Source organism: Rhinopithecus bieti, unplaced genomic scaffold (genome assembly GCF_001698545.2).
Source record: "Rhinopithecus bieti isolate Rb0 unplaced genomic scaffold, ASM169854v2 scaffold_75559, whole genome shotgun sequence".
Lineage (NCBI taxonomy): Eukaryota > Metazoa > Chordata > Mammalia > Primates > Cercopithecidae > Rhinopithecus > Rhinopithecus bieti.
The window spans coordinates 400,829-419,309 of record NW_016828162.1 but is presented as its reverse complement, the minus strand read 5'-3'; the positions used below and the strand labels follow the sequence as shown (position 1 = coordinate 419,309).

The 18,481-nt window shown below is 55.3% G+C and overlaps 2 protein-coding genes across 3 annotated transcripts in view; both read right to left on the bottom strand.

The window, feature by feature from the left end:
• Positions 1-6,210, bottom strand: part of DBP (D-box binding PAR bZIP transcription factor) — an 8,946-nt gene extending 2,736 nt beyond the window's left edge. The window contains exons 1-4 of the mRNA XM_017864330.1: positions 5,305-6,210; positions 4,044-4,446; positions 2,377-2,390; positions 1,610-1,821 (exon numbers count right to left, since the gene is read on the bottom strand). Coding sequence (XP_017719819.1) covers positions 1,610-1,821; positions 2,377-2,390; positions 4,044-4,446; positions 5,305-5,443 — 768 coding nt within the window. The 5' untranslated portion in view covers positions 5,444-6,210. The remainder of the gene's footprint in view (positions 1-1,609; positions 1,822-2,376; positions 2,391-4,043; positions 4,447-5,304) is intronic.
• Positions 6,211-6,397: 187 nt separating this feature from the next.
• On the bottom strand, positions 6,398-13,875 carry CA11 (carbonic anhydrase 11 (inactive)). 2 transcript variants are annotated; one of them, XM_017864327.1, is made up of 9 exons: positions 13,036-13,875; positions 12,873-12,947; positions 11,902-12,044; positions 8,536-8,721; positions 8,230-8,325; positions 7,991-8,063; positions 7,745-7,899; positions 7,326-7,491; positions 6,398-6,591 (listed from the first exon to the last, which is right to left on the bottom strand). In XM_017864327.1, the coding sequence occupies exons 1-9, from the start codon at positions 13,100-13,102 to the stop codon at positions 6,566-6,568; spliced, it is 987 nt and encodes a 328-aa protein (XP_017719816.1). In that variant the 5' UTR covers positions 13,103-13,875; the 3' UTR covers positions 6,398-6,565. The 2 variants fall into 2 exon arrangements, with proteins under 2 accessions (XP_017719816.1, XP_017719817.1); XM_017864328.1 differs by lacking the exons at positions 12,873-12,947; positions 13,036-13,875 and adding an exon at positions 12,679-12,865.
• Between the last annotated feature and the right edge of the window lie 4,606 nt (positions 13,876-18,481).

Here is an 18,481-nt window from a genome sequence, read left to right as displayed (position 1 = left end):
TTTTTTTTTGAGATGGTGTCTCACTTTGTTGCCCAGGCTGGAATGCAATGGCACAATCTCAGTTCACTGCAAGCTCCGCCTCCACCATTCTCCTGCCTTAGCCTCCCGAGTAGCTGGGACTACAAATGTCCGCCACCATGCCTGGCTACTTTTTTTTATTTTTAGTAGAGACAGGGTTTCACCATGTTAGCCAGGATGGTCTCGATCTCCTGACCTGGTGATCTGCCTGCCTCGGCCTCCCAAAGTGCTGGGATTACAGGCGTGAGCCACCACGCCTGGCCTGTTTGCTTTTGTTTTTGAGATGGAGTCTTGCTCTATCACCAGGCTGGAGTGCAGTGGCACAATCTCGGCTCACTGCAACCTCTGTCTCCCAGGTTCAAGCGATTCTTCTACATCAGCCTTCCAAGTAGCTGGGACTACAGACACATACCACCATGCCCAGCTAATTTTGTAGTTTTAGTGGAGACGGGGTTTCACCATATTGGCCAGGATGGTCTCCTGATCTCGTGATCCACCCGTCTCAGCCTCCCAAAGTGCTGGGATTACAGGCGTGAGACACTGCACCCGGAAAATGTTTGTACTTGTAGTAGAGGCGAGATTTCACCATGTTGGCCAGGCTGGTCTCAAATTCCTGACCTCAAGTGATCCACCCACCTTAGCCTCCCAAAGTGCTGGGATTACAAGGCGTGAGCCATCGCGCCTGGCCTGGAATGACAAAGTCTTGTAACAGAAGCCCAAGCAACTCTTGCTAGGGACGACTCTAGTAATCGCAAAAAAAAAAAAAAAAAAAAGATGCAAAGATGCAATCACTGCTCAAATCATCCCAAATCAGAAAGTGGCCCTGGCTGTTAACAGAAGCCTGAAGCCTCCCACCAGTGAGAAGCCCAGGCCCAGGAAACAAGTCCTAAAGAGGCTGGCCGAATCTGCATCCTAGCCAAAGGCAATCACTCCAAAGGAAGTCCCACATCAGAGATCAAAGGCCTGCTGAGTAAGGAGAGACAGGCCACAGGCTGATATCCCATTGCCAAGGAAGACTGTCCTTCGCAATTGGGCCTGGTGGAGCCTGAGACCTGACCCACTGAGGGTTCTGGATCCAAGTAATAGGAGAAGCTCCAAGTCTCTACAAGTAGAAGTAGCAGAGCTGGCAGAGTCAGCACCCCACAGTGACACTGTCTTTTAAGACAAGGTCTCGCTCTGTTGCCCAGGGTGGAGTGCAGTGGTGCAATCTTGGCTCACTGCAGCCTCAACCTCCCAGGTACAAGCAATCCTCCCACCTCTGCCTCCCGAGTAGCTTGTAGAAATGGGGTTTCACCATGTTGCCCAGGCTGGTCTTGAACTCCTGAGCTCAAGCGATCCTCTTGCCTCAGCCCCCAAAGTGCTGGGATTACACGAGTGAGACCCCTCGCCCAGCTGACACTATCTTCATAAACCTCAGGCCCCTGCCCCCTTGTGCCCCGTGGCCAAGGAGAACTAATCCGTGGCTGCAGGCCAGGAGAGGCTGAGCACTAATCCCAGTGAGAAGCCCAGGCCTGAATGTGAGAAAAGGCCCCTCCCTGGCTATGGGGCATGTCTCCAGTCAAGCCTATGTCCCACATCCAGCTCTGCTCACCTTCTGCTCCTCTGGCACCTGGATTTTCCTCGCCTTCTTCATGATTGGCTGGGGCTTAAGTTCCTCCTCTGAGAAACGATGTCTTCGGGGGTCAAAGGTCTCATGGCCAGGAATGCTTGATAGGGCAAGATCAGCTGGGTCGGGTTCAAAGGTCATCAGCACCTCCACGGTGTCTGGGTCCACAGGGCTGGGTGTGTCCCGAGAGGTCAGGCCTTGGGGAAACAGCACGTGTCAGCTAAGTGTGTATTTTAGGGAGGGGGTTTCCAGAAGCTACCTCTTGCTCTGGTATCATAGCCACATGGAAAGCCCTTCTGGGATCTAGCATAAATTTGGCCAGGGACTAATCTCCCTAATATAAAATATGAAGGTTCCCTCGGACGCTGATAACCCCAGCACTTTGGGAAGCCAAGGTGGCGAATCACCTGAGGTCAGGAGTTTGAGACCAGTATGGCTAACATGGCAAAGCCTCATCTTCACTAAAAGTATGAAAATTGGCCAGGAGCAGTGGCGGGTGCCTGTAAGCCCAGCTACTAGGGAGGCTGAGGCTGGAGAATTACTCGAACCCAGGAGGTGGAGGTTGCAGTGAGCCGAGATCACACCACCGCACTCCAGCCTGGACAACAGAGCAAGACTCCGTCTCCAAAATAACAAGAAAAATGAAGGTTCCCCAAGCCATAAAGATGTTTAGAGAATCATGGAGCCCATCCCTTTTTTTTTTTTTTTGAGAACGGAGTCTCACTCTATCGCCCAGGCGAGTGCAGTGCGGCCAGATCTCAGGCCACTGCGCAGCCCGCCTCCGGGTCACCCATTCTCTCTGCTCAGCCTCCGGTAGCTGGACTAGGCAGGCGCCCGCCACGCTCGGCTCCGCAGCTTTTCGTATTTTTTAGTAAGAGACGGGGTTTCCCGGTGTTAGCCAGGATGTCTCGATCTCCTGACCGCTCGTGATCCGCGCCGTCTCGGCCTCCAAATGGCGATTACAGGCTTGAAGCCAACCGCGCCTGGCGAGCCATATCCATCTTACAAACAAGGAAACTGAGTCCCAGCTTAAACGACTTGCCGCTAGTAAACATGAATCCAGTGGCTATGCTTGCTACAGTAATCTTAGCCAAAAGGCCGAGAAGCCGATGAGCTATTGCTTCTAAAAACCTCAGACTTGCAGAGGCACAGTGTAGGCCTGAATCCTACTTATACCGAATCCACGACTTAAGCTTAGACCAGCGCAGATCGTCCAGAGAAAAACAATCGACCTGCACTGAAAAGCTCTCAAATAAAGTTACATTCTAAGACTACCACGGGGAGAGAGTAAGGGAAAGGAGACGGAGCCTGCTCTAAGACTTCCAGAATTGTTCAAAATGTTCGAAAGAAGGCGCCTGTACCTTATAGCAGCCAGCCCCAGCTGGGGCCAGCCTAAGGACACAGTTCAGGGCATCACGTGCTGACGCCTGCTTCACCCTCCTCCTCCCCTCCCTTCCAGCCCCCTGCCATCGTCGCCCCTCCACGTCCCGGCCCGCCCCTCGCGCGGAAGGCGCCGCGTGAAGCGCGGAGGATGGAGGAGACTCACGTGGTACGCCAGAATGTGCGGCCCGGGAAGGTAGGGCCCTGTCGCCCGGAAGTCGACCTGGGCAGGTGTGCGCCGAATTCCCGAACTGCAGGCGTCCCTGGAGACCGCAAATATGCCCAAAGCGGAAACATCTTTCCTCTTGCTCTTCTAGTCACTTGAGGCTCCAACATCTCACCCCGCACAAAGATCCGATCCCTCCCGCTCTCCGGGGAGCCTCGGCGCTCCTGAGCGCTTCCAGGCCCCCGCCCGCCACTGCGTAACCACAATTGCTGGATCCCAGGCTCTCCCTAGATCAGCAGGAAGGCTTGGCCCTAGCCCCAGTTGGACGAACCAGAAACATAGATCGCCTAACGTCTCTTCTGAATAACTACCCCCCCCTGGGACCCAGGCTTCAGCACGCCCCACTGGGGGAGCGCCAAGAACTGGGCTGCCAGTCTTTTATTCCTGGAAATCAGAATTCGTGCCCACTCCTTGCTCCTGTAATGGACACTAGGGCCCTCCAGTCCTATCCCAGTTCCATCGATTATGGGCCCCCAGATTCTGGGGTCAGTCAGCTGCCCAGTCGAAATAACCGGTGTTCCGGACTTCCAGTTCTGCTTCACGACTATCGCACATCCTTTGTCGCTCCATGTCCCCACAGAAAACCCCACAAACATCTCATTGGGCAGGCTTCCTGAATTAGGTTCAAGTCTCTCTCCCCCCTATGGCAGCCATAAAACCAAGTTTGACCCATTAAGAACACAGAACTGGCCCCTCCGCACGACACCGGCTCGACAACTGGACACAAAATTTCGGAGCCGCAGCCGGTCGCCAACGGCCCCGCCCCCTGAGTCAAGCCCGCCCCGTCAGGACAGCCCCCCCCTTCGCCGCAACCTGAGCGTGGCCGCTGGCGGCCCGAGGGCAGCCCTGGCGCTGCCAGGAGAGAGCGGGGGGAAGCGGAGCCCGCACGAGCCCGGCCCTGGGGAGGGTGCTGGCGTCCGCGCGGGCGACGGCTCCGGCGACGGGCCACCGGGGGGCGGCGGGCTGGGCGGGAGCCCGTGCTCCAGCAGGAAGGCGTCCAGGTCCACGTACTCCACATCGCCGAACGGCAGCGTGCGCTCCCACAGCAGTGGCGCCAACAGACCCGGGGCGGGAACTGGCCCCGGGCGCCCCCGCGGGGACCCGCCGCCAACCACCGCCCCAGCCGGGGCATCCGCCGGGCCCGCAGTCTCCAGGCCTGGCCCAGGGGTTGTGGCTGCGGGCAGGGCCGCCTTGCGCTCCTTTTCCTTCAGGAGACCTGCGGGCCGGGAAAGACGGGTTGGGATGAGGGTGAGGGAGGGCAGATAGAGATGGGAGAAGAGACCCCGAGTCCGAGAGGCACAGGGCGGAGATCCAGAGAAAGAGGGGACGGGGAGTCGGAGAGGAGAGACGGGAAATGAAGGGACGGAGACGCAGAGTGGGAGAGAGACCCAGAAAGAACGGAGACGGGGGTGGCAGAGACAGGTGGACAGATTCACAGAGATGGGGACAGAATGCCGGGAAGGGATTGAGATACAGAAAAACAGCGACCCAGCGAAAGAGGGACGGAAGTTCAGGAATGGGGGGGCAGGGAGAGAGTAGGTGGAGGGTTGGGCAGGTGAGAGAAAAAAATGACAGCTCTGTAATTCCACTGTAATTACCCAACCCCATCCCCTGCGCGCTGTACCCCTTCCCCTCCCCACCATCTGTAAGGGGCAGGAAGGGGCTCCATTCCTGGGGCACATTCCTCATCCCTAGACTCCATGTGACCCCATGACGCCCCGCCCAAGCCCGTGTCACCACCGTGTGAGCACCCGACACACCCCTTCCTTGGGACCCCAGGGGTCCAGACTCCCGGACCAAAGGAAGAGGAGGCTGGGGCCTACACTCCTGTGAACCGAGGGAGGAGGACTTTGGGGACCTTAGGGTGGACGGGCTTCAGAGCTGGCGCTTTTGGGTCCTGGGCGCTGAGGGATCTAGGAGCCTAAACACCTGAGTAATTGAGTAGATTAAGGTTGGGAAGATGGACTCTCCCCACACAGGAGGTGTCTCTGGGCCCCCACCCCCCACCCAACGGCATTTGAGGCCTTAAGAGGGTGGGGTGTCCGAACTGGGTGAGATGGGGGTTAGAACTCACAGCTGGCCGGCTCTTTGGGCTTGCTGGTCCCCTGCAGAAGGCTCCGCAGCCCAAGCAGCGCTCCCCCGCCAGGGGGTGTCCCGACCGGGCCGCCCAGCAGCAGAGGGGCCGGGGTCCTGTCGCTCACAGGCCGCGCCATCGCCTGGCACCTGCCCCCAGGCTCACGGGTTCATGGAGAGGCGAAGGGCTGGCCTGCCAGTCACCGGCACACTCCAGTGGTTTGGACGACTGTCTGCCCAGGGGCGGGCGAGTGTAGCCTGCAACCCTCCAGTATCCAGAACGCTGCAAATCCTAGGAGCGACGGGAATTTGAGGTCCTCGGTGCAGAAACGTGCAACTCTAAAGGGTCCCGGGAGATCATGCAGTCTGGGCGAGGGGGTGTCCAAATCAAGCGGCCGGCCCTTTGCAACCGAGGGTGAGAGGGGACCCAAGGAGCCCCTTCTACAAGGTGGGCGAGCCTGGCTCTTGCAAAATCTGCAGCTCTCGCAACGGAAGGCGCTTTGCAATCTGCACCGAGAGGTGTGCGCGGAGGGGCGGAGGAGGGGGCAGGAGGAGGCGGCCGCCTTGAGGCGTGGCCAAAGCAAACTTCTTTCGCGGAAAAAAAATCCGAACCAAAACACCCGACGCCACAGCGCGCGCCCCTCCTCCGGGTCCCCGCCCGGCGCGTCCAGCCTTGCCCGCCTCTGTGGGCATGCACCCCAGCCGCGTGCCTCCCTCCGGCTGCAAACACGGGCCAATCGTCTCCGACCCCTTGAGACGCACAGCCAATGGGGCCTCTGGATACGCCAGGGCCCAGGAGGGCGCGTGAGGGTCTCAGCGCGTGAAGTTGCCTTGCCTTTCGGTGGGAGGCGGGACACTGACCTACATTTGCCCAATGGGAGGCGGTACTGGGGGCGGGACCGTGACCCAGTTTGGGCCAATGAGGCAGGCGGGAGGGGGAAGCACATGGCTCTGCTCGTGCTGCCTGGTGGTAAGGGGTGTGATGGGGGAAGAGGGGCGCCGCTTAAAGGGGCCGCGGTCCCAATGATGGTTTCGAGAAGCAGGAAGCCAAAAAAGCCGAGTAGCGGAGGCTTAGAAAGAGGAAGATTGGTTTCCGGAAGAAGTCTGTTCTTTAATACCCAAATGTTTCCCCACCGCGCCTAGAATCAGACCACTGAGAAACAAGAAGTGTTCTGCCCCTTTAATAGCTTTGTTTTAGGCGTAACTACCCTCGCCGTGTGGGGAGGCTTAGGACGGGCGGGTGCAATCCTCGAAGGGGAGTCTCAGCGACCATGGGGTGCACCATCCACTGTAAGACAGAGGACAACGGCAAGAGGCGTCAGTTTAGGATGGAAGGGGCAGGGGGCGTGCAGGGGCCGTGGGCTGGGCCGCGCAGGGCTCTACCATCGGAAGTCTGCGAGCGGGGAACCGGAATGTACCAGGTCGAGAAACACTGGGCTGAACCACAAGAAGCCAACAGGAGGGGGGAATCGGGATGTCCAGATTCAGCATTAGGCTGAACTACTTGAAGGTCTTCATGGGGGGTGTGGACTGTACCATGTTGCGAAGCCGGGGGGTGAGATCCCTGGGCTGAACCACAGGGTGGCAGTAGGTGGAGGGAAGGGGTTGTACCTTGTAGATTCTCAGTAAGGGGGAAAGAAGCATAAGATTGTGGAACAGCGTAGAGTAGTACGACTTGGAAAGGGAGAGAGGATCCAAATTGTACCATTTTGGAAATTCACAGTAATAGGAAGAACAGAACAGTAGGTAATCGGACCATAGGAAGGCAGGGGTCAAGGGTTATAGACCAAGTTACAAAGCAGTGAAGAGGAAAGACAAATCGTGGGACAGTAATGACCTAGGGCTGGGAGGTGGACTGTACCACGTTGATATGTAGGGAGAGAGAGAAAAAGAAACAGCTCAGGAGGCTACACCATACAGACGCAGGAAGGGGGATGGGACTGAATCACATGGAGACACCAAGGGGAGACACATATAAGCGGGTTAGCCCAAGACATAGAGCGGGTGCAGACTGGACCATACCATGCAGGCGGTAGTTGGGGCCTCGGCAGCGCCTCTCGGGGTGCCGGGGGTCCCTGTTGCCCCTCAGTGCCCTGTGGGCCAAGGGCTGCAGGGGCCGGCCATTACCGCTGAGGCTCTGGAAGATCTGGGATGGAGGATTCTGGCTCAGGAGTCTCAGGGAGTGCATCTGCCATGGAAGGAGGGTGGGAAACTGGGAGTGAATAGTGAACGGTCTTGGTGACGTCACGCGGGAAATCCCGCCCCTGGGAGCAGGTGGGCGGGGCCTGTTCTCAGCCCCACCCCACCCCCAAGGGTGGTCTGACCTTCTTACCTCCTTAAATTCAGTCTATGAGGAGAGGGAGGGCATGTGAACAAGGGGATACCCAGGCCAGTGAGTGGAGTACCCAGGCCTAGGAAGGGCGGTGCGGACAGAGGGTCACCTGGAGGGAGGTGATATTGAGGGCCCGGTCGATGAGGATCCAGGTGACAGTCTCGGAGCAGGGCGGGGTGCTGAGAGAGCCCTGATAGGTGATAAAGCCGAAGGACTCAGGGAACAGGAGCTCCAGGCTCAGGTCTTGAAGAAAGTAGGCGTCATCTGCAGGAATATCAGACCAGAGTAAGGAGGGGCGGCACTCTTGAATACCCCCTCGTGTGTGACCACTGGCTCCAGCACGCCGTGGACTTACTCTTGTAGGAGATGCGGGTGATGGTGTCGCGGTTAAGGAGGCGACTGAGGAATGGGTTAGAGCTACCGGCCACCTGTGTGGGGGTACAAGGTGAGGACACAGGAGCCCAGAAGTCCAAGCCCTCAACTGTCTCCTCCCCCAGGACTCAGGAGTCTGGGCCTCCCAGCACCCCTCTTCCCTCAGACCCCGGGTTCCAGGCACCCAAGAGCTCCCTCCCTCGGAGTCTCGCCTACGCTCACGTTGACAAAGAGGCTGAGAATGGCCAGGCCATTGGGGCTTCGGGAGGCAGCGCTGAAATTCCCATAGAGTTCCTGGTTGAAGTGAATGAGCTGCACCTGGGGGTAGCACAGAGCATGGGGTCCCCCAGCAGAAGGGGAGGAGAGGATGACCCAGCTTTGGGGGCCCGAATCAGGCTGAGGATTAGTGCTTAGAGTGGGAGGCCAGTTCTGTGGAGGAGGATGGGGTGAGGCACTACCAGGGTGAGGTGGGAGGAACTGGGGTGACTCAGGGTGGAGGGTCGCCGGTAAACAATCAGTGGTCACTACCTCAGCAGAGAAGCCCTGGTGGTTGATCTGATGTTCCGAGCCGGCTCCGTCGCGAGCTCCAAACAGCAGCCGCAGTTCACTGAGCCGGTGGCTATAAAGGAGGGGACCCCCAGACACATTGACCACAGGTCGGGGTGCAGGCAGGAAGGAGACGTGTCGGCCGGTGTTGTACAAGGTTCCCCGGAGCTGTGGGAGAGGGAGGAGCTGTCACGGGGGCAGGGAGAGATCTTTTCTTTCCCGTTTCCCACGCTTACATTTTCTGATTACTACAGTCTTTTTTTTTTGTGAAGCGGAGTCTCGCTCTTGTTGCCCAGGCTGGAGTGCAATGGTACGATCTGGGCTCACTGCAACATCTGCCTCCTGGGTTCAAGCGATTCTCCTGCCTCAGCCTCCCGAGTAGCTGGGATTACAGGCATGCGCCACCATGCCCGGGTAATTTTGTATTTTTAGTAGAGACAGGGTTTCTCCATGTTGGTCAGGCTGGTCTCAAACTCCCGACCTCAGGTGATCCACCCGCGTCAGCCTTCCAAAGGGCTAGGATTACAGACACGCGTGAGCCACCGCGCCCGGTCCTTTTTCTTTTTTTTTTTTTAAATAGAATCTTGCTCTGTTGCGGAGGCTGGAGTATAGTGGCAGGATCTTGGCTCACTGCAACCTCTGACTCCTGGGTTCAAATGATTCTCCTCCCTCAGGCTCCCGAATAACTGGGACTACAGGCATGTGCCACCACACCCAGCTAATTTTTGTATTTTTAGTAGAGATGGGTTTTCACCGTGTTGGCCAGGCTAGTCTTAAATTCCTGGGCTCAAGTCATCATCCTGCCTTAGCCTCCAAAAAACACTTGGAATTATAGGCATGAACAACTGCACCTGGCCAAAGGTGACATTTTAATGGGGACCCGAAGGATAAGCAGAGGTGACTTGCAAAAGAACAGAGAGAAGGGCATTCCAAAAAGAAAAAACAACAACAATAAATAAATAAATAAATAAATAAATAAATAAATAAATAGGCTGGGCACAGTGGCTCACGCCTGTAATCCCAACACTTTGGGAGGCCAAGGTGGGCAGATCACGAGGTCAAGAGATCAAGACCATCCTGACCAACATGGTAAAACCCCATCTTTACTAAAAATAAAAAGATTAACCAGGTGCAGTAGCTCGCACCTGTAATCCCAGCACTTTGGGAGGCTGAGGCGGGTGGATCACAAGGTCAAGAGATCAAGACCATCCTGGCCAACATGGTGAAGCCCTGTCTGTACTAAAAATACAAAAGTTAGCTGGGTGTGGTGGCATGTGCCTGTAGTCCCAGCTACTCGGGAGGCTGAGGCAGGAGAATTGCTCGAACCCAGGAGGCGGAGGTTGCAGTGAGCCGAGATCGTGCCACTACACTCCAGCCTGGGCAACAGAACGGGACTCCAACTCAAATAAATAAATAAAAATAAATAAATAAACTGCATATATATAACACATTTGCCAGAGTGCCAAACATATAGTAAGTGCTATGTAAATGTTTGCTATTATTACATATCCTAATAGGAGGATTGTGAGCAGGAGTGATATGATCTCATTTGTGTTTTAAACATCTCTCTAGCTGTGGGGTGGAGAATGGATTGCAGGGAGTACAGAGGCAGGCCAGTGAGGAGGCTACGCCACCAGTCTGGGTGAGAGATTATGGTGCCTGCATGAGACTGGGGGCAGTAGAGGACGTCATAGGTGAAAGGATTTAAATAATATTTAGTAGCAAGTCTAGAAAGAACATGGATTGGAAATGGATGTGAGAGAGGATGGGATGGGAAATGGCTTTAAGGCTTTTGGCTGGGGCAGCTAAATGAAAGGTAATCCTGGTTCTTATAATAAATGGTATTGTCCAGGCATGGTGGATCACGGCTGTAATTCCAGCACCCTGGGAAACCAAGGCAGGAGGATCGCTTGAGCCCAGGAGTTCAAGATAAGCCTGGACAACATAGTGAGACCCCACATCTACAAAAAACTTAAATAGTTAGCCAGGCATACTGGCATATGCCTGCAGTCCTGGCTTCTTTTTTCTTTTCCTCTTTTCTTTCTTTCTCCTTCTTTCCTTTCTTTCTTTCATCTTTCTCTTTCTCTCTTTTCTTTCTCTCTCTCTCTCCTTCCTTCCTTCCTTTTTCCTTTTCCCTCTCTGTCTCCCTGTCTCTCCCTCTTTCTTTTTTTCTGAGACGGAGTCTTGTTCTGTCGCCCAAGCTGGAGTCCAGTGGCAGGATGTCGGTTCACTGCAACCTCTGCCTCCCGGGTTGAAGCGATTCTCCTGCCTCAGCCTCTCCAGTAGCTGGGATTACAGGCACATGCCACCACAACCGGCTAATTTTTGTATTTTTAGTAGAGACAGCGTTTCACCATGTTGGCCAGGCTAGTCTCAAAATCCTAACCTCGTGATTTGCCCACCTCGGCCTCCCGAAGTGCTGGGGTTACAGGCATGAGCCACCACACCCGGGCATGTCCTAGCTACTTTTGAGGTTGAGGTAGGAAGATCACTTGGGCCCAGGAATTTGAGGTTACAGTGAGCTGTGATTGGGCCACTGCACTCCAGCCTGGGCCACAGAGTGAGATCCCAATTCCAAAAAAAAAAGTATGGTTCCCAGCATGGTATTGGAAAGCAGGTCCCACCATTCATGCTACACTGCCTGGTTTGAATGTCAGTGCTGGCTCTCTGTGTGATCCTAGACAAGTAACTCAACCTCTGTGTGTCAGTTTCTGCATGTATATAATAAGGTTAATAACTGTACCCATTTTGGCTGGACATGGTGGCTCATGCCTGTAATCCCAGCACTTTGGGAGGCCAAGGCAGATGGATCACCTGAGGTCGGGAATTCAAGACCAGCCTGACCAACATGGAGAAACTCCATCTCTACTAAAAATACAAAAAATTAGCTGGGCGTGGTGGTGCATGCCTGTAATCCCAGCTACTTGGGAGGCTGAGGCAGAAGAATTGCTTGAACCCGGGAGGCGGAGGTTGCGGTGAGCCAAGATCACACCATTGCACTCCAGCCTGGGCAACAAGAGCAAAACTCCATCTCAAAATAATAATAATAATAATTGTACCCATTTTGTGGGGTGGTTATGAGATTAGAGGCTCATCAAGCTTTTAAATCTGCCTGGCACAGGAAATGTTCTACTTTTAATTGCTTCTGCAGAGATGGGGAGACCAGGGGGCCATGGTTGGGAAGGGAAGAATGGGTGATCCATTTTACAGTGTAAGCAGCCTTCTCTCCACCCACTGGGTGTCCCCTCCTCCCCCAAGGCTACTCTCTTACCTCAGCACCCCATTCCCCAGTCTCTACTCATGCCCATCCCCAGTGGATTCGATAGCTCCTCCCTCCAAGCCCCTTACCTTCTCTCCTCCAGTGCTGAGCCTTAATGGGGGCAGAAAGGGGTCATAAAGAACCCTCTTCAGCTCCACATCCACGGGGCTCTGCCGCTTCCCCACCGCACACAGACTCCACGCTGCATTCACCAGGCCCCAGAAAGGAGGCCCTGGGGGTGGGGTCGGAGTAGGAGGACAAGGAGTCAGAAATAGAGACTGGATCCCAGGGCTGGCATCTGCTGAGTGGGCTGTGCTCTGGACTCCCAGATCCCAGGGGAGGAGGGGCTAGGGACCTGGACTCCTGGGTCTGAGGGAGGACTGGGCTCGGATCCAGAATCCTGGGTCCTAGAAGAATCTTGGAATAGTTTCCAAGTTTAGTAGAGACGGGTTTCGCTAAAATGGCCAGGCTGGTCTTGAACTCTGGACCTCAGGTAATCCACCCACCTCGGCCTCCTAAAGTGCTGGGATTACAGGCGTCAGCCACCGTGCCTAGCCGATCCAACCCATCAAGCCATCGTACATGGAACTACAACTCCCAGCAGGCCCCAGGGCTACCAGCCTACCCCTCTGCTGCCTACCTACCCCAGAGCCCCATGGGAGTTGTAGTTCTTTTTTAATCTCTCTTGTCCCACAGCTGGATTATTATTAATGTGTTGGGGAGAGAAGCTGCAAGAGAGGGCTGGACAAGGTGGGGGACGGGGCCACCCAGCCTCCGGTTCCTAGCGGGAGCCAGGACCTTCCTCTCCCGGCAAACACACACGTAATCTCCACCCCCACACTTTCCTTCCACTCACTCCCACTCACTACTTGAAATGCGCATGTATAATGTCCCATGGTGAGCCCCTGGGGTTCAGAGGCTGGCCCGACTCCTGAGGGACAGAGGAGGGGGCTGGGACTCCTGGTCCTGAGGGGAGGAGGGAGCTGGGAACCCAGGTTCCTGAGTCTGAAGAAAGAGGCGCCGGGAGGGCCGGACTCCTGGGTCCCCGCCTTGGCGGCACCTGGCACGAAGTTTCCCTGGAGATTATCCTTGTAGCTCCACCAGTCCTCGGGGTCAGGTGCTGGTCCGATGTGAGCTGAGAAGAGAGCAGCCTGAATCCCTCTCCTTGGCACCCCCACCTCCAACCTCCCTCGGGGGATCCTGCCGGGAACCCCAGGTCTTACCTGCTGCCCCCAGTGCAGCCCAGAGTACCAGCGCTCGAGGGGCGCTCAGACGAGCTGCAGCCCCCATCCCCAGGAGGCCTCCGAGGGACCCCTGCCCAACGCCCTGCCCCCCCCCCCCCTCAGCTCCTCTGTCCCCTCCTTCTGGGACCCTGTCCCTCCAGGACTTCCAGCTTTCCTCTCCTCCCCACAGGGAGTCCCAGTTCCCCAAATGCCAGAGCAGCCAGGGACTGAGACCCCTCCCCTTCAAACCCACTCTCCTCTCCCGTCTCTCTGTGCCTTTCCTCTTTCCTCTCCTCTTTTCCCGGAACCCTCGAGTCTTTCTCTAGCTCCTGATCTTCCTATCCCTCTCAGCCTTCTGCTGCCCCCAGGGCTACCTCTTGGTTCCTAACCCACACTCCCTCTCCGTTCTCTTTTCATAAAGCTCTCCCAAGCCACCTAACTCCAGGTCTCCATCCAGCATCTCCTCCTCCTCCTTCTCCCCTCTCTCCTTCTTCACCTCCTCCCGCCCTCTCTCTGTGTCGGCCTCCAGCTTCGTGCTCTCCCCACCTCCTCCTCTCCTGCCTCTTCTCCCAGTTTCAGTCTCTCTTCTCTCTAGTCCCTTCCTCCCTCCTCCCCCTCCCTCTCTTCTCTCCCGTGGTGTTATTTAATTTTGTTGTTGGGTGTGGGGAGCAGGCGATCTCACAGCAGCAAACACTCCTCGGGTTGGCTGGGGGTGGGGGGTGCGAAAGGGGCAGGATTCGGAAGGAGGTAGGGGGCTTGTCCTCGGTTTCCAGCGGCTCTGGGGCCACGCGGGCGGGGGTGGCCGGGACACCTGGGGCCTCGAGCTGGCTGTTCCCATCCTCCGCAGGAAGGGGAAGGGGGGCGCTTAAGGTGGAGCTGGGAGAGGCTTCGGAAGTCTCCATGCCAGGGGCCGCCGGCCTTGGCAGATGCGGGGTCCTCCTGCTCGCGGGGACCCAGGTTGGAGCTGCCCCAGCGCCCGCAGTCCCCCTTCCCCGCCCCAGGGCTCCACTGGGTCCCCTGCCTGGGGCTGCCTTAACGGGGCCAGGGGATCCCCCTGGGAGCCTGGAGTGCAGTGAGCGCTGCTCGCCGGGAGGGGGAGGCAGAGACCTGGTGAGGGAGAGAGAGGAAGAGAGGAGGAGCCGGGAGGGCAGAGGCGGAGAGCTGGAGGTGAGGACCCAGAGCTGCGGAGGCTGGGGAGGGGAGGGGAGCCTGAGATGGATACGGAGAGGAAGGGCGGAGGGACAGAGGGTTAGAGAGGCAAGAACAAACCGCCAGGCAGGAGGGAGGAGGAGGGAAAGGAGGAGGAGGTGGAAGAGGAGGAGGAGGTGAAGGAGGAGGAGGAGGAGGGAGAGGAGGCGGAGGGGGAGAAGGCGGGTGGAGCGGGAAGGGGAAGGAATGAATGAGAGAGATACAGATACAGGCAGAAAAGGAGACACAGAGACAAAGCGAGACATGGAGACATAGAGACACACACTTAGAGACAGACAGACTCAGAAACTCAGAGACCAGGCAGCAGGTGGGGTGGGGAGAGACAGAAAGAGAGAGAAAGAACCATCCGAAGACAGAGAGAGACACCAAATGTTTGTATTTGGGAGGAAGAGATGCAGTCATGCTATGTTGCTCAGGCTGGTCTCAAATTCCTGTCCTCAAAGGATCCTCCTACCTCGGCCCTCCCAAAGCATTGAGATTACAGGCATGAACAACCACACCCAGCCTCAGAGCCACCACATATTATTGTTGTTATTATTTGTTATTTTTCACCCCGTCTGATAGTGAAACTGCTCAATGTCTTCTTTTCTTTTCTTTCTTTCTTTTTTTTTTTTTCTGAGACAGTCTCCCTCTGTCGCCCAGGCTGGAGTGCAGTGGCCGGATCTCAGCTCACTGCAAGCTCCGCCTCCCGGGTTCACGCCATTCTCCTGCCTCAGCCTCCCGAGTAGCTGGGACTACAGGCGCCTGCCAGCCACCTCGCCCAGCTAGTTTTTTGTATTTTTTAGTAGAGACGGGGTTTCACCGTGTTAGCCAGGATGGTCTCGATCTCCTGACCTCGTGATCCGCCCGTCTCAGCCTCCCAAAGTGCTGGGATTACAGGCTTGAGCCACCGCGCCCGGCCTTCTTTTCTTTTTTGAGACAGGTCTTGCAATGTCACCCGGGCTGGAGGGCAGTGGTGCGATCACGGCTTGATCCAGCCTCAACCTCCTGGGCTTAAACACTCCTTCCACCTCAGACTCCCAAGTAGCTGGGACTACAGGCACGTGCCACCATGCCAGACTAATTTTTAAAAACTATTTTTTGTAGAGATGTAGTCTTGCTATGATGCCCAGGCTGGTCTGGAACCTCTGGGCTCAAGGAATCCTCCTGCCTTGGCCTCACAAAGTGCTGGGATTACAGGTATGAGCCACCTTGCCCAGCCTGACACCAAACATTAACGAGACAGAGAGACATAGAAAGAGATACACATACATCAGTACAGGTGGAGAGAGACACAAAGAGGGAGAGACATAGACCGGGCGCGGTGGCTCACGCCTGTAATCCCAGCACTCTGGGAGGCCAAGGTGGGCCGATCACTTGAGGCTAGGAGTTTGAGACCAGCCTGGCCAACACTGCCAAACGCCATCTCTACTAAATACATAAAAAATTAGCCGGGCACGGTGGCTCACGCCTGTAATCCCAGCCACTTTGGGTGGTCGAGGTGGGTGGATCACTTGAGGCTAGGAGTTTGAGACCAGCCTGGCCAACACTGCCAAATGCTCTCTCTACTAAATACATAAAAAATTAGCCGGGCGCGGTGGCTCACGCCTGTAATCCCAGCACTTTGGGTGGTCAAGGTGGGTGGATCACCTGAGGTCAGGAGTTCGAGACCAGCCTGACCAACATGGTGCAACCCAGTTTCTAATAAAAAATACAAAAATTAGCTGGGCATGGTGGCAGGTGCCTGTAATCCCAACTCCTCAGGAGGCTGAGGCAGGAGAATCACTTGAACCCGAGAAGCAGAGGTTGTAGTGAGCTTAGCCAGGTGTGGTGGCACATACCTATAATCCCGGCTACTCACGAGGCTGAGACCGGAGAATGGCTTGAAACAGGCAGGGAGGCTGCAGTGAGCTGAGATCCTGACAGTGCACTCCAGCCTGGGTGACAGAGTGAGACTCCATTTCAAAAAAAAAAAAAGGAAACGAAAAAGGAAAGAAACGCACAGAGCCAGAGACACAGACCTGGGAACAGGCGCACACACATCTATAAATAGAGACGCTCGTGCAGAGAAAGAGACATCAACAGAGAGGAACAGATGGACAGAGACAGACAGACCCAGATAGAGGGAGAGAGGACCAGAAACAGAGCAAATGACATGATGGGAGAGACTAGAAAGGAATCAGAAAGACAGAGGCATTCAGAGAGAGCGAATTGGGATGGACGTTCAAAGACCTTGGAATGGACGTTCAAAGACCTAGAGATGGAGAGAGACACCCAGAGAGAGTCAGGGATGGAGAGAGACACAAAGAAAGAACACAAGAAGGAAAGGTACATACTAATAATTTGTTGCTGACCAGGCTTGGTGGTTCTTGCCTGTAATCCCAGCACTTTGGGAGGCTGAGGAGGGAGGATCACTTGAGATCAGGCGTTTGAGACCAGCCTGGGCAACATAGTAAGACCTTGTCTCTATTTTTTATGAAAAAGAAAAAAATAGTTGGGGAATGGCGGCTCACGCCTGTAATTCCAGCACTTTGGGAGGCTGAGGAAGGCAGGTCACTTGAGGTCAGGAGTTCTAGACCAGCCTGGCCAACGTGGTGAAACCCCTTCTTATCAAAACTACAAAAATCAGGCCGGGCACAGTGGTTCATGCGTGTAATCTCAGCACTTTGGGAGGCCTAGGTGGGCGGATCACAAGGTCGGGATTTTGAGACCAGCCTCACCAACATGGTGAAACGCATCTCTACTAAAAATATAAAAATTAGCTGGGTGTGGTGGCGCACGCCTGTAATCCTGGCTACTCAGGAGGCTGAGGCAGGAGAATCTCTTGAACCCGGGAGGCAGATGTTGCAGTGAGCCGAGATCGCACCACTGCACTCCAGCCTGGGCGACAGAGCGAGACTCTGTCTCAAAAAAACAAAAAAACAAAAAACCAAAATTAGCCGGGTGTGGTGGCGCGTGCCTGTAGTCCCAGCTGCTCGGGAGGATGAGGCACGAGAATCACTTGAACTCAGGAAGTGGAAGTTGCAGTGAGCTGAGATCCAACACTGCCCTCCAGCCTGGGCGAAAGTGTGAGACTGTCTCAAAACAACAAAACAAAACAAAACAAAATCTGTTGCTATGTGAAAAATTACCCTAAAACTCAGTGGTTCAAAACAACATTTATTGTATTCACAGTTCCTGAGGGCCAGGCATGTGAGAATGGCTTCATTGGGCAGCTCTGGGTCCCTCAGTGAAGCTGTTGGACAGGGCTGCAGTCACCTGGAGTCTTTTATGACCTAGTCTCCCAAAGTCACACACCTTTTATTCCACGCATCAGAAATGAGTCACTAGATCTAGCCTACACTGAAAAGGAAAGACATTAGGATCCTCTGCTCTTGGGCCGGGTGTGGTGGCTCACGCCTGTAATCCCAGCACTTTGGGAGGCCGAGGCAGGGCAGATCACTTGAGGTCAGGAGTTCAAGAGCAGCCTGGCCAACATGGTGAAACCTCGTCTCTATTAAAAATACAAAAATTAGCCAGGTGTGGAGGCGTGCGCCTGTAATCCCAGCTACTCAGGAAGCTGAGGCAGGAGAATTGCTTGAACCTGGGAGGGAGAGGTTGCAGTGAGCTGAGATCGAGCCATTGCACTCCAGCCTGGGCGACAGAACAAAACCCTGTCTCGGAAAAAAAAAAAAAAAAAATCATCTGCTCTTGAAAGGAAAAGTATCAGAGAATTTGGGGACTAATTTTCAAACCACCATAGGTGGGGAGAGGGAGAGAGACACAGAGTTGTGGAGAAAAATAGACCCTTAAAGACTTGGGAGGGGCCGGGTGCAGCGGCTTATATCTGTAATTCCAGTGCTTTGGGAAGCCGAGGCAGGAGGATCACTTGAGCCCAGGAGTTTGAGACCAGCCTGGACAACACAATGAGACCCCATCTCTGCAAATAAATAAATAAATAAATAAATAGGCCGGGCGCGGTGGCTCAAGCCTGTAATCCCAGCACTTTGGGAGGCCGAGATGGGCGGATCACGAGGTCAGGAGATCGAGACCATCCTGGCTAACACGGTGAAACCCCGTCTCTACTAAAAAAATATACAAAAAACTAGCTGGGCCAGGTGGCGGGCGCCTGTAGTCCCAGCTACTCGGGAGGCTGAGGCAGGAGAATGGCGTGAACCCAGGAGACGGAGCTTGCAGTGAGCTGAGATCCGGCCACTGCACTCCAGCCCGGGCAACAGAGCGAGACTCTGTCTCAAAAAAATAAATAAATAAAATAAAA

Bases quoted from the DNA above. Each gene is read 5' to 3' on its own strand.
- CA11 (XM_017864327.1), bottom strand. From the start codon at position 13,102: ATGGGGGCTGCAGCTCGTCTGAGCGCCCCTCGAGCGCTGGTACTCTGG. The intron at 8,326-8,535 runs GTAGTGACCACT...TGCTACCCCCAG, and splicing joins ACCAGGGCTTCTCTGCTGAG to GTGCAGCTCATTCACTTCAA. The intron at 6,592-7,325 runs GTATGGTCCAGT...TCTGTCTTACAG, and splicing joins CCCCAACTACCGCCTGCATG to TGGATGGTGCACCCCATGGT.